The sequence below is a fragment of the Dermacentor albipictus genome, unplaced genomic scaffold (genome assembly GCF_038994185.2).
Source record: "Dermacentor albipictus isolate Rhodes 1998 colony unplaced genomic scaffold, USDA_Dalb.pri_finalv2 scaffold_18, whole genome shotgun sequence".
Taxonomy (NCBI): Eukaryota; Metazoa; Arthropoda; class Arachnida; order Ixodida; family Ixodidae; genus Dermacentor; species Dermacentor albipictus.
Window position 1 is genome coordinate 2697346 of NW_027225572.1, and position 23555 is coordinate 2720900.

Here is a 23555-nt window from a genome sequence, read left to right on the forward strand (position 1 = left end):
CCTTAACAAGTCTGAGGTATGATGAGACGAAAACAGTAGTGTAGTGTCATCAGCATAGATGATGTATTTGGTGTCATTGTCAATACTGACGATATCATTAACATAGATGATGAAAAGTAGAGGGCCAAGTAGGCTCCCTTGCGGCACTCCTATCCATGTGTTCCTTTACTGAGATGACAGGTTATTTACGTGTGTAAACTGAACTCTGGAGCTGGAGCTGGAGCTAAACTGAATCGCGAGCGCAACAGAACAAAGGGGCAGTAGTGCGCATGAGGTTAAAATCGTAGTCCGCAAAATATGGGCTATAAATAACAGCTCAAACACGTTGCAGATGGGTGTCAATTTAAGGCGTACAGTGCATTTAAAGCGTACTTTCAGCGAGGACTTCAGGCGGCGTGAAAAATGATGCCTAATCATGCATAAATAACAAAAAAAAATATGTACGCCCCAGACGAGTTGAAAGTGGTCGCGAACAGCTACCTTACCTGTCTATGTGAATGACAGGTGCAGCCTCTGAGCTTCTATACGATCTCTATTCGGTATTCTATTGGGTACAAGAAAGAGTTATTACGCGGAAGGATAAGGAACAGCTTGGTATAACCAAGAAAGCTTAGATGTACCATTGCAGCTCCCATGCTACGCTCACATCCAATTGACAGGAAGCCGCCATGACACATTTTGACTACCGGAAACAGATGGCGCTTAGAGCCCTAGAATGTTAGAGTAACTGTAAAAAATGTTGAAACAGTTTTTCGTTTAAAACATTTCACGTATTGCTTCTTTCAATTGCCAGTTTTCGTTTTCGTCCCTTGTCCAAAGAATTGCCAACAAAAAGTACAATTTACAAACGGTTTATTATCACGAACGGCAGCGAAAACCGAAACCGAAACCAGGGCGACGCACTTGTTGAGGGTAGTTTTATTAACCTCGATCAATGCCTCAATGATAGTGCTCCGAAGCCAGAACATATGTGTACAAGCGCGATGGGTGCTTCATTCATAAGAACAATATCTCGACATTGGACAATGCTGCATAACATAAGCTTGCAGCTGTAGTTTTCACACATTTTTTACACATGGTATGCTTCGGTTCTTTTCGGATTTACTCTCTGACATATCTTAAACTGCGCCACTATGCACATGCCAACATTTCATCACAATTTCTTTAATGCGGCATTTAGTTCATCGAGTGCACCGACAAAACATGCGTGCAAATGCTTTCAAGCACCTGTCTCAGCAATCCCCGCCGCCCTCCGCTCCCCCCCCCCTTCTTTTTCTATACCACCGCTAATTACTGAACGTGTGTTAACCTCCGCATACAAATCATCGTGGTGTATCCCTTATTCACTCCGAATTAAAAGTCGGTGGTGTAAACTTACGTACGTACAGTGCTATACGTCGCGGCTGGTCGCATCGTAATCCCGTGTTTCTCTAGTTTTAACGCCTGCGCAATACGTATGTAGCACTCAACAATCGGTTTGCCCTGGCGCAGTTAGAAGACGATCGTCGTCGTGCTCTTTGCGCATCACAAACGCGTCACACACACGCACACACACAACTCGATTGTGCAACACGCGCTGTTCCACCTTGCATCGCTTCGTTAATGGTCATGCTGTTCGCGTGAACAAACGCGTCACACACGCAACTCGATGGCTCTGCGCACACCAAACGCCAAAACGCGATGTTCCACCTTTGTTCGTGGTCGTGCTATTTTGCGCATACACATTCATCACACACGCAACTCAATTGCTCTTTGCACACACCAAGCGCGTCACACACACACACAGCTTTGATTGCCGTAAAACCCGCTGTTCCACCTTGCATCGCTTCGTCCGTGGTCATGCTGCTTGCGTGCACACGCAATGAACCGCCCCCCCTGGCGCTCCGGCGAGTTGGCATAAACCCTGCGCTATGGTATATTTCTATGGGCCCCGCGCGCGCGGTGCATGGGGACTACGGCGTTTAAGGAGCTAGGCGCGCTTTTTACACGACAACTGGGGACCTAGGCTCCCCTAGGGCGAAAAGTTACCTAGATTTATAGTTCCCATTGGTGCCGCAGGGGCGGCGCTGCAGTCGACCGGCTGCACAGGCGAGCGAATGTAAATGCGCCGCCCCGGCATGATTCAGTCCCTCTGGGGCTTTGTTTTTTTGAGGTACCTTTCGCTGCCCTACGTGGAGCACTTGGATGCCGTGGAGAAGGATGTCAGCAAGCTTCGCGTAAAGCATGCATGGCTGACGGACATAGGCTTTTCTCGTGCAGGCCAGTGAGAAGTACGTGCTGAGATGCTTGTGGCGATCTCCACTGAGCGTTTCTTCTGGATTTCTCAAGCAGACAGGCGGCCGTGGCAACCTTGTTGCAATCTTTAAAAGGCCCGTGTTGAGAATTGCTAGCGACCGTCGCACGTTTCTCGCAACCGTTGTTGGGGGCCCGGCGACGCACCAAGAGGGAGCCGGCGAACGGACGAGGGGGCGCCACGCTGGGCTGGCGTCCCGACCGGCGCCTCGACCCGCAACCTGATGCGTGCCCCGTGCTTCCGGCGGACCGCTAGCTGGGCGCGAATGGCCGGCGCTTCCGAGAAGGACGAAGGCGTCGGTGCGGCCAACGGACAACTTGGATTTTGTATTTCGTTTCTCTTCCTTTTCTAGTCACTGCGATGTCTTTTGTAAAATAAACGTTCAGTCTTGAAGCGAACCCCGACGAGTGAGAATCGTTCCTTCGAGGCTCCTGCGTGCGCGGCCACTGTACGCCGCCACCCGTACAACTGAGCGCTGCGTACAACTTGAGAATTTGCACCTTGAAAACAAGGATAAAAAGGGCACTGAGAGGTGGAGCCGCGAGCGAAACGAGGTCAAGTACACCATCAGAAACAGAGAATAACTCTGACTACGTCGCACAGTCAGGTTCCGTCCAGCATGCAGTTACGACGGCTCTTCAGCTACCGTCGACAACGACAAGACTTCCGAAGCTAGAGATCGCCAATTTCGACGGAAACCTGCGCTTATGGCACAGATTCTGGAATCAGTTCGAGTCTACCATCCACAAGAATCCAGCTCTACATCCAATTGACAAGTTTTAGTACTTGACGAGCTATCTCACCGGCAAAGCAGCAGCCGCTATCGACGGGCTACCACTCAGTGAACGAAATTATGAAATTGCAGTGAAGACATTGGTCGAAAGATTCGGAAAGGACGACGTTATCATTGAAGAACATATGTCGAGGTTGCTAAACATTTAACCTGTCCATAACATCCTCGACACCGAGAGGCTGCGGACCCTTCATGATGAGGTACAGACGGGGGTTCGGAGACTCGAGGCATTGGGTGTGGCGTCGAGCACTTATGGAGTGTTTTTATTGACAGTCCTACGGAAGAACATCCCGAATGAGCTTTGCCTCGGCTACTGCAAACAAAAGACATCTGCAGTCGCACCAGAAGATGATCTTCAAAATTTCCTCAGTTTCCTCAAGACCGAAGTAGACAGTCGAGAGAGGGCCGAATGTGGAACCCGTCAACAGCTGAGCACTGACAGGCTGAGTCGCCCGATCCGCAAGGATATTCCTGAAAAGAAGGCATCCACGTCGGTTTTAACTGCCGTCATGAAAGCTGAAACACTGCAAATTTTGCGAAGCGAGCAGCCACTTAACCGCCGACTGTGATGTTGATTTGACTGCGGATCACAAGAGGACAATTGTGCAGCGAGAAAGACTCTGCTCTAGGTGCGACAAGGCAGGTCATCGAGCATACGAATGCCGCACCTCAAGATGGCTTAAATGTAAGAGATGTTCCGGCCGGCACGTTGCAGCCCTATGTAACCTGAATCGACCACCAGCAACAGGAAAGTCGGAAGAGAAGACTGTACTCACTGAGACAATCGTACAGTCTTCGCTGCAAGTCGAAGGCACCAAGAAGAGAACCCGTATCCTTCTGCAGACGGCTCAAGCGTGGGTTCAGGGTAGGGAGAAGCGAGCGATGGTCAGGCTGATGATTGACGGCGGAAGTCAGCGTACCTTTGTCAAGAAAGAGGTTTTACAGAAGATGGGACTGCGTGTGATGGGAGAGGAGACCCTGAAAATAATGACATTTGGAAACGACAAGCCGTCTTCAGGAATGAAGTGCCGCCGAGCGGAGTTATGGCTGTGCAGTCGACACAACGAAAGAAAGATCCGCGTTGAAGCGCTCGAGATACCACAAACCTGCTGCGACATTGTGCCAGCACCTGAAGCTTCCACCGTCAACTACCTCGAAGAGCAAAGCCTCGAACTCGCCGACAGTATGCAAGATGGAACAGAGATAGGGCTGCTGCTGGGATCCAATTTCTACTGGGAGGTCACAACCGGTAGTGTCAGGCGCCTGGACAGCGGTCTCGTAGCCGCGGAGACCATTTTTGGCTGGACCCTGCAGGCGACAACGCACACCACAGAATCAACAGCAACGTACGTGTCCACAGTGGGAGTGTTGCGCGTGGCTGTCATCGGCGAAAAAGACCAAGGCGACACTGCTGCTCAACTGAAATCGTTTTGGCAGCTCGAGCACATTGGCATTGTCGACGAAGGAGAGGCGGACGTGGAAGACAACCAAGCTTTGCGGGAATTTCGGGAGAACGTCTCCAGGAACAACTGCCGATATCAAGTTTCCCTTCCCTGGAAAGAGAATGCTGGCGATTTGGCAGACAACAAAGCCACGGCTTTCAGTAGGCTCAGGTCGTTGACGACAAAATTTGTGAGCGACAGAGTACAGGAGATACAAGCACTAACTGATCCCGCTGTTTGGAAACATTGCCCGGGGAGAGAAAATCCAGCAGATCTGTTGATACGGGCCATGCTGCCCTCCCCTTTGGTTGTCAGCGAGAGCTGCTGGACGGGACCGAAATATCTAAAAGGTGTTCAAACGTACGACGCGATGCCTTCACACGTCCCTGAAGCTGAATGTTGCACCGAAGAGCTCTGGAAAGTTCACATGCTGAACACCGTGACGCTGGTAGACAAAATGCCTCTCATGGATTTTGCGCACAAGAGCTCAATGACACGGGTACTCCGTGTCACCGCATGGGTTATGCGCTTTCTTCACAGCGCACGGAACGCGTCAGAGAAGCGAAGGGGAAGCCTGTCAGCGGAAGAGTTAGCACAGGCCGAGAGTTACTGGCTGAAAGTATCACAAAGAGAAACCTTTGAGAAGGACATTGGTCATCTCTAATCTCTTCCGGGACACTTATTCAAAAGTCCGCCATCGCGGGTCTGACTCCATTCATTGACAGCGACGGCCTATTGAGAGTTGGAGGCAGGCTACAGAATAGCGCGCATAAAGAAGAGACGCGGCACCCAGTCATTTTGTTCGCTGTGCATCCGTTTACACGCTTATTGGTGGCCTGGGAGCATAGGCGGCTTTTACACGCTGGAGTAAGGGACACTCTGACCCAACTTCGCGAAAGATATTGGATCCTGCGAGCAAGGCAGGCCGTGAAAAAAAATCATTCGTCGTTGTGTTCCGTGTCAAAGACAAAGCAGCAGCCCCGTGGATGAGCCGTTTGCACCCCTCCCATACGACCGTATCCACGAATCAGAGCCATCTGAAATTACTGGAGTGGACTTCGCAGTGCCGATATTTTATATCGGCACTGCGAAGTCCACTCGATATTTTATATCGGCCTTGGAAATTCCTGCAAGGCCTATATAGCCCTGTTCACATGTGCCACCACGCGAGCTGTGCCGTGTTGTTGAAACGTTTCCTGGAGGGGACGGCCGAGTTCGAGCATGCAAGATTTCTCTGCCAGACCGAAAGCTGCTGAGACGACCGGTCCGCTTGAACTAGGGGAGGAATGAGCCGACAGTCATTGCGGGGGAGGTTGTTAAGAATTGCTAGCGACCGTCGCACGTTTCTTGCAACCGTTGTTGGGGGCTCGGTGACGCACCAAGAGGGAGCCGGCGAACGGACGTGGGGGCGCCACGCTGGGCTGGCGTCCCGACCGGCGCCTCGACCCGCAACCTGATCCGTGCCCCGTGTTTTCGGCGGACCGCTTGCTGGGCGCGAATGGCCAGCGCTTCCGAGAAGGCGTCGGTGCGGCCAACGGACAACTTGAATTTTGTATTTCGTTTCTCTTCCTTTTCTAGTCACTGCGACGTCTTTTGTAAAATAAACGTTCAGTCTTGAAGCGAACCCCGACAAGTGAGAATCGTTCCTTCGAGGCTCCTGCGTGCGCAGCCGCTGTAAGCCGCCACCCGAAAGAGCCGCACGCAGCAGTTTTTGTAGTCGCACTCGCGAAGTGACCTCGACAGAGCGTTAGTCGTAGCCTTTAATTATACTACAATTTCTGCATTTAGAAGGCATTCTTGCAGATTCAGCTAAAAAGTGATGACCGGGACGCCCTTCGTTTCCTCTGGTACGAAACTACTCCAAAACAGGGACGAGCTCTCCCTCCAATCAGAGAGTACCGGATGACGAGGGTCCCGTTCGGCGCAACAAAAGGGGCCACAAAAGTGATGCCTCGGTAGTGCTCGCATATCGCTTGCCACCCATGACACCTCCTTGCAGTTGTTATAGCAGTGCCATTCTTTAACGTCGACAACCGCAGCTTGTTACACGCGATCAGAGGGCCATGAAGCAGTTAAACGAGTGAACACAATCAGCAGCCACGCGGAGGAAGGTGGAGGGGAGGGGCACTGGCCTCCCTGCCTATATAGTTTTCTGATATCACCTCTGCCATCCCCTATTTTGATTTTTTCATGCAACCAGGTTATAACAATTATCGGTTATAACAATACACTTGAAGATTGTTATAAGTGGGTTTGACTGTACTGCTGTCAACTTTATCAACTGTATTGAAAAACAAGGAAGCTGTGCTGGATGGCTTTGAACAGAGTTTCACGGCAAAGAGAAATAGGGATTGCGAATCGAAATACCCCGAAGTGGAAGATGCACTTCTACAGTGGCTGAAGGACGCCAGGAGTGCAAATCTCCCCGTACATGGACCTGTACTTAGTGCAAAAGCCGAAGCTCTCGCCCGCCAAATGGGCAACAAAGATTTCAAGTGCAGGAATGGCTGGCCTGAGTGGTTCAAGAAAAGACACGGCGTGACCTCGAAGTCGATCGTTGGCGAAAGCGCAGCCATGAACCAAGACTGTGTAGATGTATGGTGCCAACACCGGCTCCAAGCTCTACTTGAAAAGTATGAAGACGAAGACATCTACAACCTAGATGAGGCTGCATTTTTCTACAAGATGCTACCAAATCACAGGTTCACTACCGCTGGCGGATCCTCATCCGGAGGGAAACAGAGCAAGGAGCGTGTCATGGTGCTGTTTGGTGCCAATGCAACAGCTTCCCTCGTTGATACTGGGCCGCTATTTTGTAGCGATGCCTTATGCCTTATTCTATGCTGTTCTTATCATCCACCACACACGGCCGCCTGATCCCGTTGATAATGTGGGCAGACCGTCGCTCTGACCACTGGCCAAGCGCGAAAAGCCTGAAAAGGCATAGAATCGGAAAAGGAATCGCTACAAAATACCGGCCCTGGGCAAGGTGACGAAGCTGCGGTGCGTCCGAAATGCAGCTATTCCCAAGGAATTCATCTACAGAAGTAACAAGCGAGCATGGATGACTGCTGCTATTTTTGAAGACTATGTGCGCATTCCGGATAAATGGTTTGACACAAAGAATCAGCAAGTGCTCTTCATAATTGACAATTGTCTGAGCCATGGGAAGATCGACAACCTCAAGGCGATCACTGTGGAATTTTTGCCCGCAAACACAACCGCAGTACTGCAGCCAATAGATCAGGACATCATTGAGACCACCCGGAAGCTGTACCACAAGGCTCTTTTGCAACGCATGATCACAGCGTATGACGCCAGCAAGAGGAACAACGTTAATTTGCTTGGTGGGATTCATTTGCTGAACTTTTCATGGAAAGAACTCACACCTTTGAAGGTCGCCAAAATGCTCTGCATACGCCAGCTTTTCCCGCACCGTCCTCAGTGACCCTGACGATGACCGGACTTGCAGCGATCTGTATGAGGCTGTTCATAAAATTGCTGACCAAGAGATAGAAGGCGATTTCGAGACATTCGCGTTAGCTGACACTGCTGCTACCAGTGACAGATGTGGAGATACTAATTGACACAATTGGTAGCCCTGACGAGGATGAACAGCCGACGGATGAAGAGCCACGTGAAGTGCCAACTATGGTGCAAACGCGGGAGTACCTACACCTGCTTCGAAATAAGGTTGAATGCAAGGGCGGCGACCAAGGCCTCATGCAATGCTTGGTTTAATTAGAGCAGGAGTTGCTCGCGCCTAGTAAGAACTTGAAACAGCCAAAGCTCACTGCCTTTTTTGCACCTGAATAAAGTTTTGCTTCACCGAACACGTTGTATTTTGACTTGCAGTTGTAGGGCAATTAAAGCTTGACTGCTTTAGCTTTTCTTGAGTGGTCGCTTATGTCAAATTACCGCTTCTAACAATTTTTTCACCATCCTGTTGACTTCGTTATAGTGAGGGATTACTGTATAAGGAAGTAGGGTGAGTCGCCAGCTGTGTAGTGGCGCAAGGAATTATAAGCAAATGTGACAAATGGTAGAGCAGTGTCGCAGTCGCGATGATCAGAGGAAACATACATGGCGAACATGTCAGTTATTGCCTGGTTCAGGCCTTTGGTAAGATGGTTAGGTTGAGGGTGGTAGGCTGTAGCAAGCTTATTTGTGCTTAGCTGCACACAATCGAAGTAAGTCATCGATGACTGTGGCTAGGAAGTATTATCCTCGATTGGTGAGAAGTTGACGAGGCATGTCATGGTGCTATATAATGTCGTGATGCAAGAAGTCAGTGACATCTGTAGCGCAGCTGGTGAGTAGGGCTCTTGTAATGGCATAGCATGTTGTTTCTTCTGTAGCAATGGAAATCCACTTATTTCTGGCATTTGACATACAAAATGGCCCCAGAAGATCAATGCCAACGCGAAAAAAAAAAAACGGATGGTAGCAGACCAGCAGGAGGCAGAGCTAGTTTTTTTTCTGGCGTTGACATGACTCGCACGCGACATAGCAGCGGACAGAGTGGTTGAGACCAGGGTAGGTATCCTGTAGGAGTCCACTTAATGGGTTGCTGTGGCTATAATGGCCTGTAGGAGTCCACTTATTGTAATGGATTGTTGTGGCTGTAATGGGCTGTAGGAGTCCACTGGTTGTAATGGGCTGCAGGAGTCCACTTAATGGGCCCCAGAAGATCAATGCCAACGTGAAAAGAAGGGATGGTAGTAGATTAGCAGGAGGCATAGCTAGTTTTTTTCTGGCGTCGACATGACTCGCACGCGACATAGCAGCGGACAGAGTGGCCGAGACCAGGGGAGGTATTCTGTAGGAGTCCACTTAATGGGTTGTTGTGGCTGTAATGGGCTGTAGGAGTCAACTTATTGTACTGGGTTGTTGTGGCTCTAATGGGCTGTAGGAGTCCACTGGTTGTAATGGGATGCAGGAGTCCACTTATGGGCCCCAGAAGATCAATGCCAACGTGAAACAAAAGGGATGGTAGCAGACTAGCAGGAGGCATAGCTAGTTTTTTTCTGGCGTTGACATGACTCGCACGCAACATAGCAGTGGACAGAGTGGTTGAGACCAGGGTAGGTATTCTGTAGGAGTCCACTTAATGGGTTGTTGTGGCTGTAATGGGCTGTAGGAGTCCACTTATTGTACTGAGTTGTTGTGGCTCTAATGGGCTGTAGGAGTCCACTGGTTGTAATGGGCTGCAGGAGTCCACTTATGGGCCCCAGAAGATCAATGCCAACGTGAAACAAAAGGGATGGTTGCAGACTAGCAGGAGGCATAGCTAGTTTTTTTCTGGCGTTGAAATGACTCGCACGCGACATAGCAGCGGAGAGAGTGGTTGAGGCCAGGGGAGGTATTCTGTAGGAGTCCACTTAATGGACTGTCCATTTCGGCCACTACTGATTGGCTGGGGCCGCTCATCTCCTCTTTGCTCGTACAGATATATCCAATCAGCAGCGGCCAAAATGGACTGTCCACTAGGTGGACTCTTACAAAAATAGCCCCCCAGGGCAGCAAAAACGTCGCCGAATTGGTCATACTGACACGCGTACTTATCTTTTCGACCAGGTTTCGCCGCCTAACAAATGTTATCGCACAGCGCGGGACGCGCCTGCATGCATCCGAAGTTTCTGGAAAGTTATCGATGCTTCTATTCGGTTGTCTGTTGTCGCCGAACCTTGTGCTATCAGATTTCATCGCGTGACGCGAATGGTGTAGAACATTGTGGAAGGCACGCGGGTCCCAACGATTAGTCTGGAACATTCGACGACTGTTGTATAAAACCCGAAGCGCTTGACGCGCTGATCAGATTTTCGACAATCGCCGACTGTGTTCGCCGCTATCGTTGTGCTATAAGTGTAGCCTGTTTTGTGGGCACAGGTTCGCCCAATAAAATTGAGTTTTGTCGTTCACAGTGCTGCTACTGTGTTCTTCAACGTCACCACTATGTGACATTTGGTGGAGGTGCTTGTGCGTTCATGTACCGAACGCCCCTGCAAAGCCGCGATCCAAGCCTGAAGCCCGAGGACAAAACCAACATCGCCCAAGACCAGCGTGCTAGCCGCAGACTACAAGTACTGCCTCCAGAGCACGGACTTCTACCTGAGTCGACAAAGATCATCGTGGTCAAAACTACCACAATGGCTGCCCCAGCGTCCCCCGTTATCCTACAACAACCTCGCGACCCACCGACTTCCATGGAGCAGCGACTGAAGACCCAGAATCATGGCTGGAGACCTACGAGCGAATCGAGAGTTTTAACAACCGGGACTCCGACGACAAGCTGCGGCATGTATACTTTGCCTTAGAAGATGCCGCCAGAACGTGGTTTGAGAACCGGGAGTCGACCTTGACGACATGGGACCTCTTCCGTAGCGGCTTCCTGCGCACCTTTACGAGCGTCGTGCGCAAGGAAAGGGCCGAAGCCATGCTGGACGCCCGAGTGCAGCTACCTAACGAGAACGTTGCCATCTTCACGGAAGAAATGAACCGTCTCTTCCGCCACGCCGACCCAGATATGCCCGAGGAGAAGAAAGTCCGCCTTCTCATGCGTGGTGTGAAGGAAGAACTTTTCGGCGCAATGGTACGAAGCCCACCGAAGACCGTAGAAGAGTTCCTTCGCGAGGCAACCAGCATCGAGAAGACACTCGAAATGCGGAACCGGCAATTCAACCGCCGTACAAGCTCTACCCACTACGCAGGAATTCAATCACTGGCCACGGAAGATCTGCGCGAGACCATCAGGGCCATTGTGCGCGAAGAACTGCGCAAGGTCTTGCCTTCGTCGCAGCCTCAAGTGCCCTCGATCGCCGACATCGTGAAAGAAGAGGTGCACCGATCCCTTGGAGTTCCTGAGGTGGAACCAGAATCACCGCAGCCGGAAGCAATGACCTGCGCCGCCGCCGTCGCCCGCCGTCAAGGCCCCCCTGCGCTACCGCGCCAGGGTCCTGCAACGCCGCAATTCCGTCGTCCACCGCCGCCGCCACCAGCTCGCCAATACGTAGTCCAGCGCACCTACGAAGAGGAAGACGAACATTTGGCGAGCCCCCGACCACCGCCCGCTCTGCTATCACTGCGGAGAAGCCGGCCATGTGTACCGCCGATGCCCATACCACCACTTGGGACTGAGAGGGTTCGCCGTCAACGCGCCGCGTCCACAGCTTGAGGAGCGCCCACGTGAAATCGCCGATTACTTAGCCGCCGCTCAGTGGAACTCTCGACGACCGTCCCGTTCGTCGTCACCAGGCCGCTACCTGTCACCGCAGCGCCGACCATACACTGGTCCAGCCCAGGGCCGCTCTGCGAGCCCATATCCGGAAAACTAAAAGCAGCAACCGATGGAGGTGCGGTTGCTGTTCGTCGAACTGACGAAGATCCTCCGACGCCGACGAAGACACCATCTCGACGACCTAATGACGACACGCCGCTGTCCCGACGAAGTCAGGAAGCCAAGACTACACCGACGAAAGACGACTTGACGACGCGACGTTCCAGCTTCAGTTCAACACGACGCAGCCGTGATCCGACGCCAAGACCTAACTGCAACGCCAGACAAAGAACCACCGACCTCGACGTGCTTCTCGACGGCCACGCAGTTACCGCCTTAGTGGACACAGGTGCTGATTACTCTCCGTCATGAGTGGACACATCGCCGCCCAGTTGAAGTAGGTTAAGACTGCATGGGAAGGCCCTCCAATTCGCACCGCTGGAGGACACCTGATTACGCCGACTGGAATCTGCACGGCAAGAATAACAATTCATGATCGGACTTACCGTGCCACCTTCGTTATCCTCCAACAGTGTTCACGAGACGTCATTCTCGGTATGGACTTCCTGAACCAACACGGCGCAATCGTCGATCTGAAGTCGAAGTCAATAACGCTGTCGGAAGATAAAGCGATACCGCTGGAGAGCCTTCGTAGTCACCACGCCTTGAGTGTGCTCGAAGATCAAGTAAGCATCCCGCCTCGCTCCAGCATTGTTATTTCGATCGGCACCGAAATACCCGGTGACGTAGAAGCCGCCATCGAAGGCGACCAACGTCTACTGCTTGACCGTGAAATATGCGTCGCAAGAGGGATCGCTCGACTGCACGGCGGAAACACGAAAGTGCTACTGACAAACTTCAGCCAGGAGTTCAAGCACATCAACAAGGGCACGACGATCGCATACATCGAGAAAATTCTGGAAACTAGGAATGCGTTTGTCCTCTCGGATTCTGTCGCATCCACCCCGACGACCGTAGTTCCTGAGCCAGACTCCGACATAAATCCAAGTCTCCCCGTGATTAAGCGGCAACAGCTCAGAAGTCTGCTTCGACGATACAAAGACTGCTTTTCGACGTCATCGAAGATTCGACAGACACCAGTCGCAAAGCATCGCATAATAATCGAAGAGTGCGCTCGACCACTCCGCCAGAGCCCTTACCGAGTTTCGACGAGAGAACGCGAAGCTATAAGACAACAAGTCGACGAAATGCTGCGCGACGACATCATCCAGCCGTCCAAAAGCCCGTGGGCGTCTCCAGTTGTTTTAGTGAAGAAAAAGGACGGAACCCTACGTTTCTGCGTCGATTATCGTCGACTGAACAAAATCACGAAGAAAAACGTATACCCCCTCCCACGGATAGACGACGCATTGGATCGGCTCTGCAATGCTCAATACTTCTCATCGATGGACCTCAAGTCTGGCTACTGGCAAATAGAAGTCGACCAAAGGGATCGCGAAAAAACCGCCTTCATCACGCCGGACGGCCTCTATGAGTTCAAGGTTATGCCATTTGGACTGTGCTCGGCGCCTGCAACGTTCCAGCGCGTGATGGACACGGTTTTAGCAGGATTGAAGTGGCAGACCTGTCTCGTTTACTTGGATGACGTCGTTGTATTCGCCGAAAATTTCGACGATCACCTTAGGCGGCTTGCCACAGTACTAGAGGCCATCAAGTCATCAGGGCTCACTCTGAAGCCAGAAAAGTGCCGCTTCGCTTACGACGAGCTTCTGTTCATAGGCCACGTCATCAGCAAGTCTGGAGTCCGCCCTGACCCGCAGAAGACAGGTGCCATCACAAAGTTCCCGCAGCCCACCGACAAGAAGGCAGCGCGTAGGTTTTTTGGCATGTGGGCCTACTACAGGCGATTTGTCAAGGACTTTTCGCGCATCGCTGAGCCGCTGACACAGCTAACTAAATGTGACGTCGAGATCAAGTGGGAAGCGCCGCAGGCCAACGCATTTCAAGAACTAAAACGACGTGTGCAGTCGCCGCCCGTACTGGCGCACTTCGACGAGCACGCCGATACCGAAATCCACACTGACGCCGGTAGCCTAGGCCTCGGTGCCATCCTAGTCCAGAGAAGAGATGGAGATGAACACGTGATAGCTTACGCTAGTCGGTCGTTGTCAAAAAACCGAAAAACCGAAAACCAAAAACCGAAAAGGAATATCTCGCCATCATTTGGGCTACAGCGAAATTTCGCTCTTATATGGCAAGCCATTCAAAGTGGTCAGCGACGATCACGCGTTGTGTTGGCTAGCTAACTTAAAGGACCCCTCAGGACGGCTGGCGCGGTGGAGCCTCAGGCTACAAGAATATGACGTCACGGTAATATACAAGTCCGGAAGAAAACACTCCGACGCCGACTGCTTATCGCGCGCCCCCATCGATCCCCCGCCGCAAGACGACGAGGACGACGACGCCTTCCTTGGGATAATAAGCGCGGAAGACTTCACTAAACAGCAACGAGCCGACCCGGAGCTAAAAGGCATCGTCGAGTATTTGGAAGGGAACACCGACGTTGTCCCTAGGGCATTTAAGCGTAGATTGACTTCGTTCACGCTACAAAACAACCTGCTCGTGAAGAAGAACTTCTCACCAGTCCGCGCCAGCTACCTTCTTGTTGTACCGTCAGCGCTACGTCCAGAAATACTGCACGCCCTACACGACGATCCAACCGCTGGGCACCTCGGATTCTCCCGGACGCTGTCGAGAATACAGGACAGGTATTACTGGCCGCGTCTGACCGCCGACGTCGCCCATTACGTCAAGACATGCCGAGAGTGTCAGCGACGCAAGACACCACCGACAAGGCCAGCAGGGTTACTACAACCGATCGAACCTCCTCGCCGACAATTCCAGCAGATTGGGATGGATTTGTTGGGGCCGTTTCCGATGTCAACGTCCGGAAATAAGTGGATCGTCGTAGCGACGGACTATCTCACCCGCTTTGCTGAAACTAAAGCTCTACAAAAAGGCAGCGCAGCCGAAGTGGCGAAATTTTTCGTCGAGAACATCCTGCTGCGACATGGTGCCCCAGAAATCCTCATCACCGACAGTGGAACGGCGTTTACAGCAGAGCTCGTCCAAGCCATTCTGCAGTACAGCCAGACAAGCCACAGGAGGACAACTGCCTACCATCCGCAGACGAATGGATTCACGGAACGCCGGAACAAGACCCTCGCCGACATGCTAGCAATGTACGTCGACCTCGAGCACAAGGCGTGGGACGCGGTCCTGCCGTATGTAACCTTCGCTTACAACGTTAGGATGGATAGTTGGGCGTGTTGGTTAAGCATGATTTCTGAAGTGAAGGCGCTAAAATGACGGAGGACAAAGAAGAAAAACACACACACACACAGGGCGCCACTTCCAACAATGTTTAATCAGGAAAAAACGCCACCGATTTATACTGCGAGCGCTATCACAGTTTCTCAGGGCGCATTCGCGTTCAAGTAAAGCAGTTCTTTGCGTGACAGTGATATGGACGCAACACTTGACGCTGATAGCTGCGTAAGATTTTCGACGATCGCCGACTGTGTTCGCCGCAATCGTTGTGCTATAAGTGTAGCCTGTTTTGTGGGCACAGGTTCACCCAATAAAATTGGGTTTTGTCGTTCACAGTGGTGCTACTAAGCTCTTCAACGTCACCACTACGTGACAATACGTTCAAGAGACACCAAGGTGCCCAGCGGTGTGAATGTCGTGCAGTTGCTGGAGTACAGTCTGGAGCACAAATATGCGAAGGGATGGGTCGAATGTATCATAAATCAGGTGTTTGATCAGCTGCCATAACGATTCATACACCTATGTCGCGTTGTTGAGCGCCAATGTTTTTCAAGGCAGAGAGCGAGAGTACGCTGATCGATGTGGCATCCACCAAAGCATCCAGTGCATAAATGGGATGACGAGACAGGCAGTTGGAGTCCTGATGTAAACAACCCAACTTGTGGACCACAGTGTATGTGTATTCCTGGAGGTGTAAGGCCCAGCGAATGAGACGACCGGTGGGATCATTGAGTGAAGAAAGCCAACAGAGGGCATGGTGATAGGTGGTAACGGTAAACGATTGACCATATAAGCAAGGTCGGAACTTGCCCACCACCAGAAGGAGCACAAGACACTCACGCTCAGTAGTCGAGTAATTGCACTTGGGCGGAGAGAGGTTGTGGCTGGTGTAGGCAATAACATGGTCCTGCCTACATTGGTGCTGGGAAAAAATTGTGCTGATTCCATAACCACTGGCTTAAGTGCGAATTTCTGTGGGAGCAGAGGTGTCAAAATCTGTGAGAACTTGAGGCGTTGTGAGTAGTGTGATGAGATCCAAGAAAGCAGTAGCTTGTTCAGAGTCCAAGCAGAAAACATCTTTCTTGACTAGGTGAGTCAGAGGACAGGAAACGTGCGCGAAATTTCTCACAAACCAGCAGAAGTAAGAGCATAGGCCAATAAACTTTAGAAAATCTTTGATACAGGTCAGCAAGGGGAAATTCTGCAGTGTACTAACTTTAGCTGGGTCGGGATGAATGCCTGACGAATCGATGAGATGTCGAAGCATGATTATTTGATGGTGACCGAACTGGCAGTTGGGCAAATTGAGCTGCAGGTGAGCGGTGCGGAAAACAGAAAAAATAGATACCGTATTTACTTGCATAATGATCGCACTCACGTAATGATCTCACCCTTGAAATTTGTCATCAAAATTCAATTCTTTTGCTTTCCCACACAATGATCGCACCCCGAACTTGTCGCAACGACATGTCGTGTGCCAAGTTTAGCTAATGCTGATCGCGCTTACCATTTGTTGAATGCTGTCGAATGCTACGCGAATGACTCTTCAAGAAATACCATACAGTCTGCACACACCAAACAGATTCTTAAGCAAATGTCCCATTTCATTCCTTTCATCACTTTCCGCACTTCCGTGAAAAAAAAATCTACAACAAACTTGCCCTGGCTTTATCATTTGTAGGCTTTATAATGGTTGTGGTCAACAACAACCACAAAAAAGGCGCCTTTCAATTTCTCTCGTCTGCACTCGTGGGCATGCAACAAATCGTGAGCGGCAATGATAGTAGCCACATTTACATTGATTCATTAGAAGTGTACCCTATTCATACGCCGACACTTCTAACACAGCTAAGATATTAGCCCACCCTTAGTGGAAACGTGCTGTATTAGGATAGTAGCTAAGACAAATGCCACAGTTTTCACAGCATGCCCGCCATGTGTTTCTATGTCACTTGCAGGTAAGTGTGCTCATTTCTGTTTCTGTCCGCTCAAAGTGCACATGGCTATGTTATTGCCACAAGCTTGCCGATATTAACAACATTATTTATTACTGTATGGAACAAACTGTTTCAATGCACGTAACGTACTCAGAAAAAAAATTGCGTTTGACGTGTTCGACTTGCTCGGCAGTTTGCTGGGGTGGGAGGTCGAGCACAAAATCATCCTTGCATATTCGTTGGGCAAAGCAGATGCAGAAGGCACAGAATGAGCACTGGTTGAAGACAGCTCATTACGAAGTATGGCACTCGTGGGACGGTGACAATGTGGCAAGAGACATGCCTCGAGGAAGTACTCGAGGGCACAGTCCAAAATTGATGATGAGAAGACATGTCTTAATGGCCGCTATCGAAATGACGGTGTGTGGGAAGGAGACATTGTGGGAAAGCAGGACTGAAGTTGCAGAACTAAGCACATAGTCTCCGTCACATACAGGTGGACAAGCTAAAACAGTGATGCATGTTGCTGCTTGAGGTGGGAGATGAATAAAATCTGTCGCAAAGCTGAGTTGGGGCTTGAACAGAAGGGTCAATGAAAAGAGGTAGGTCAAGCTGTAAAACATGAGCAGTACATGAGCAGAACGGTTGATCTAAGCAGAATGGGCAGCCAAAAAGTCAATTCCAAGGATCACATCGTGAGGGCTGCGTTCGAGTACACTAAACAAAACGGCCGGGAACAATGACACGGGTAGCACACATTACAAGCACAGCCAGAGTTCTACCATCCACGACCTGTAGCACACGAGTCGGAGCTGGAGTAAGCACTTTCTGCAGGTGGGTTCGAAGCTCTACACATGATAGAAATTTGTTCACCAATGTCAAAGCGTCTCGTCCTGTCTACTCTCTTTGTTCTCATCTGTGCGCTTTTGCAATTCCAAGATGTCAATTTCAACAGGAATTTCAGGCAGGGATGCTAAAGCAGCATCACCTCGAGGAGGTGCCCCAGTTAGTTACCCGTTGAAGAGCGGCGACAGTAAGCTGGGGACGGGGAGCAACGCAGCTGGGGCGAACGGGAGCGGCGACTGTATGGCGACAGTGATTGGCTAGTTTCAGTGGCCCAAGTACTGTCAGGTGCATCTTCGAAATCTGTATAGGGTGTATGCAGGCAAGGATTCAGTGGGGAGTGACGATAGGTGGAAAAGGTTGGTCGAGAGTGCTCAGGCCATAAACTTTGACAGTGGCAAGAGATGTGACCCCCATGTCCACAATAGAAGCAAATGAGTTTATCGTCGTGTGTTCGACATTCAGCCGGGTTGCCTCAGCTTGGGTAGGCACGGTACTGGCTTCAGTGAGTGGGGACAGAGGCAGCACACAAAGCAAAGTCAGGATGGCTGGTGGAGCAGATGGACGGCAGACCCACAATGACTAACTCTTGGCGAATGACCTATTGGCTGAGACATGAGCGGTTGGGAATCGTCGAAACACAGTGTTGCTGGAGCGACAGGAGATGTTGCTTCCATTTCTCACCGGAATATACATATGACATTCTCGCAGGAGGAGGGCTCACACGGAACATGAAGGTATTCGCACGTCAATGACGCTGCGGTATTCAGTAGACACATAAACTGCTGTACCATGCGGCGGCTCTTTGCGTCTTCAAAGCCGTGACATTCGGTTATGATCTCGCTGACCATCATTAGGTTCTTGGAAACCAGAAGGTTAAATGCGTCATCCACGAAGCCATTTTAGGACGTCGCTGACTTTGTCTGCCTTTGCCATCTTATCATCTACCTTGCAGAAAAGAGCAAGAACGTCATGGTACATGCCACATATGAATCAGTGTACATCTTTGCATAGGTCACAAGGTCCTTTTTTAGCAGCATGTTGGCAGCTGATGAGCTTGCCTAACAAATCTGGAAGCTGCTGCTTGCACTGGTCCCAACTCGTTATCTCTTCTTCATGAGTCTCAAATCCGACCCGTGCACTTTTCTTTAGATAGAATATTATGGTTGGTTATATTATTAAGCATGTTATCCCAGGTGACCCGTTCGTAATTCTGCAACCAGTCCTCAATGTCAATGTTGACGATCCCACAAAACATCCCAGGGTCGTGGGGCTGAGACAGGATGACCGCCGGTGGCACTGACAGGGCCACAGTTGAAGGCTCTACATTGGATGACATGGCGGCCAGGTTACGTCTACTGCGGAGCTCCATCTTACACAGGTGACTACCCCACACTTTCACCAAAAATGTTGCAGGGAGAAGCACAGGTATATTTAAATAGCTCTTTAATGGCTGAGCCAACACACTCTGAAGAGCATTAATTTCAAATCTTCTCTATTCTTTCAAACCAAAATCCAAATCCTCTTCTTCCACCATTAGACAATGTTACAGTATCGCGGCTCCGAGCTTATTTAGAGCGAATGTGGAAGGCGCTGCCCTCTTTGCATCCCCGCTGTGAAATATGCTCCTAAGCAGTAATGTTCAAGCCTGTATCCCGTGCGTGTCGTTGCACAGGAAGGCTGACGCGCCCATTGAAAACTGTGCTGAGCAAAAAAGTTGATAATGACAAGCATTATCCCCACCCCTGTTTAAAGGCACTGGCTATCAGCTTTCCAGTGCAACATCATATCATGTGACATGCAGGCATTAACCCAGACATGAACAGCTGGGAAGTGACAATTCGGAAGGCAGTTTGGAAGCGAAGAGCATCAGATTCCTGGTTTTTTTTTTGTCGCTCTTTAAGGACTACATTAAGCACACACTCTCTTCAGTGTCAATGCTATTCCCAAAATGGCACATCTAAAATGCAGCTGTTTATTATGGGAATCATTCCAGTATTCAAAGTTCAAAATCAGGTGAAATGGTAGCATCATCTGACTTGCTGCTGCATTGAGCCGTCGATAAAACCAGCCACAGATGCAGCGGAATAGTGAGATCTGCAATGTTTCGGAGTGCGCACGCCACTTCCAACTCTGACAAGTGCACACGTCTTTGGAGATCATTCCAAAATCTCCACCAAGCTAGAAAAATATGAACTCCATAAGACACAAAAGTTTAGTTCTCCTACTATGAGTCAGGTGGCACAGTGTGTCCAGGGGCGGTGTGGAAGGTCTCGAAAACTGCATTTAAAACTACCGTTAGACGGCTAATGAAGCCCAATGGGTGCGGTAGGAAAAGAGTTAAAGGCATAAAGGACACTTTGGGCTAATTGTGGTATGTCTTATACGAGCACAAAAATAATGGTGACAAGCTTGCACAATGTCAGAAACCATGATGAAACAGGCACTTCTTTATATGATCAGATTGATCAAAATGACAATAAAAATCGCAGTGATAATGTGTCTGCACCAGAGGCAATGTCAGAGGCCTCATGTTATGAACAGAGTGCTCATAAGGATCTGAAAACATCAATCGCTTTTCCTTCCTTGCTATTTTGATGAGTGCTTATTTTAAGTGACAATGTTTGCCTCTCTTCAAATAATTTTCCCTTGAGCGTCGGAATAAACATAATATCGTTCTTCTAATTTACGGGCAACTCTGGGTCAACTGCATTACAAATATGCAACAATTTCCAATCAGTAACTAGGGAATATTCAAAATGTTAAGTGCGATCCATCAACTTGCTGCAAAGTGCTGTCCAACGTCTTGGTTAAGACAAAGCAAGACAGAACTGCTCATTCAATACCATAGCTACACACATAGCTGCCATTTTCACCTTTGCTTTGGGGTGTCTTCCACTTAGATCCACAGCAGCAACATAGACCTGTTTTTGGTTCACTGTGCGTGCTAAACACTGGACAACACAGACAATGTTACGGACTGGCTGCTGTTGTTAACACCTCAACTGTAGCATTTAACTGACATCTCTTTCCCTCGCATCTTAACTACAACTAGTTTGATGGCCCTCCTCCCTCCCTCTCTCTCTCCCTCCTCCCCCCCCGCAACACATGCAAAACAAAATCTTTCTATATCACAGTAACCCCTCATATAACGATTTTGCTTCATTGGAAATATTTCATTCCCCAAAGAATATCATGGTCCCGACCTCAGTGCATGCATTTTAGACCAGATTATTCCAAGTGAAGTGGCACTAGACTTCGCTTAGTATGAAAAGAAAAGCCGGAAGTTCATGTGGAAAAGCACGGTGCAGCATACCCGGTAACCCTTTATGTTTATTTGCATTAACTTCGATAAGAGAAATAGCAGTACGAAGGTCACTTCAACGTTGTGGCAGCTTCTTAGGACTAACTGCGTTGCATGGTGACAACTGATAGACACGGTAGTTGCTCATGGGCGTTAGTAAAATTTCAGCACTGTTGTGTCACCGCTGTCAAGCGCAGCTTTGTTTCAATATAGATTTCAAACAGCGGTGTGTGATTATCAAGATTTTCAAATACGAATTGAGTACAGATACCTGGCTTCAAAAACCTCATAATCAAAGACAATAGCCTTTTTCACTAATGAACATTTGTTTTACCAGATATTTACGTTGAAAACACTTCACTAGTAAGCTAGTAAGCTATTAGCACAAAATTTGTGATTGGATAAAAAATATTCCCATTGAGAACACAGTTACTGTTAAGACGACAGACTAGTCAGATTAGAAATGTATTGATGCACACAAGATATCACAGCTTAAAACAAGTGGTAAGAAACATTAAAAGTTGTCATGGTGAAATGTGAAATACTTTATGTAGTCATCCAGCAGGCGTTCTCTTCTGACAGATGCAATGCCGCCCCTACCTCTCCCCCCCCCACTTACCCAACCCCATGGAATATGCTTCTTCACTCGGGACCAAAGTAGCTGGTATTGCAAGGTATTTGGGGCAAAGCTTGACTAGACTGGGCTATCTGAAGGAGCCCACAGTCTCCCACCATCCACATTGATGACTGCCTTTTGTTTAGCAATGCCTCCTCGGAATGTGAAGCAATTTTCCATTCTGAAGAAGAAAATACTTTAGTTCCTGCTAGGCTTTTTGTGAGATTGTCAAAAGCATTACAGGCATCACAGGATGGCTGTACGCACTGTTTTTGGGTCCTTTTTAGCTTCCGGGTCAGTCGCTTCCCTAGTAAGACATAAGGCCAGCTCCTGGAGCACGAGCTCATTTATTTGTTTGTTTGCTGGCTTTGAATATTGTGGACTTGAAACATAGGTCCAAATACATGGCCAAGCATGCTTTCTTATCCTCTGCATACAAAGAGAATCTTGCTTTGATGGAGCAAGCCTGTTCTCTAGGGAATTTATTTATTCCATGACAATTGCTGAGACAATTAAGCACTCCAAAAATAATTGGTGTTCGAACAGAATGTGACGGATAACTTTCAGCACTAGCAATAACAGTAGCATCATATAATGGTCTCAGTGCTTCGACTTATTCAGACGCCTCCTTCCATTCTAGTGAGCCATGGCCATTAATGCTGCTGTCTTATATGGCTAGCTCAACAGTGACTGCCTCCTTTAGGTCTGTAGCAGTGCGCCTATCGCCTCTAGAGTAGGTGAAGAAAATGGCTCACGTGCATGTGACGTGAGGATAGAGCACACTAGCATGCTTGACCTGAGCGTCTCGCCTAAATAAACCATGGCTACAGCAGCTACCTCTTTGCACTGCATCCCACAAATTGGTGACCCGGACTACAGAGCCCAGCCATGCCATCACATCAACTCTACCAAGGCATGAGTGATGTGGCATTTTGCGATCTGGCAGACATCCTGCGGTTCTAGGATGTCCAGGAATTCTACATCAACATGCTGGCCATCTGGTTCATCCAGATGGACAGCCACTTCCGTATCAACAAAGTTCCAGGCTCCCACTGTGTTCCAGCCTCCGGCTGCCACCCCCCGCCCCGACTTCTACAAGAACTTGCCGGCAGCCGTCCTTGCTCACTACGCCACCTCGAGCACCCAATCACAACAGCTTTTGCAATTTCAACCATCATGTAATTCAGCATCTTGTAGTCCCACATCGCCTGCATCCGCCCGTGCCTATCGTCAGCACACGCTGGCCACACCATCAAACCCCTACTAGATTCGTGAGCCTCCTCCTGATTTCAAAGGCAGCTGTGCAACGACTCTTACCAAGGAATTCACTGGGTAAACGTAAGTGCTTTCAGCTACTCTACGGCCTACCGCTCTAATTCCTTGGACGTTCCCACACGCTGCCCAGTTTCTGTTTGAGGACACATGACTCATCGCTGATTCAGGGGCTCTCCCACTGGCTCCACCAAGTGCAAATTTCACTCTCCCAGGCACAGCTATGCCACAAGCACAATTTTCGCGATGCCTTCAGCGGCTACCGTAATTCTGACGCTGTTGACATTCATGAATTCGCTGCATGCAGCAGCAGGCTCACCTTCCGATGTTCTGTGCTCGCACCTTCCACGGACGCATGGCTTACTGAAGTTTTGCAGGAGCAGCTTTGCCATCTGGTTTCTTCAGCTCAAGAATCGCTTCTACATCAACAATCTGAGCGACCAACACTTGCGCTATCTCCACGATAGTGGCAAGCTGCCAGACGATCT

General features: G+C 49.7%; 1 protein-coding gene across 1 annotated transcript; it reads left to right on the forward strand.

The window, feature by feature from the left end:
• Positions 1–3968: 3968 nt before the first annotated feature.
• Positions 3969–22977, forward strand: LOC139052102 (uncharacterized). Its single transcript, XM_070529203.1, has 2 exons — positions 3969–4730; positions 22759–22977. The coding sequence occupies exons 1-2, from the start codon at positions 3969–3971 to the stop codon at positions 22975–22977; spliced, it is 981 nt and encodes a 326-aa protein (XP_070385304.1).
• Positions 22978–23555: the final 578 nt, after the last annotated feature.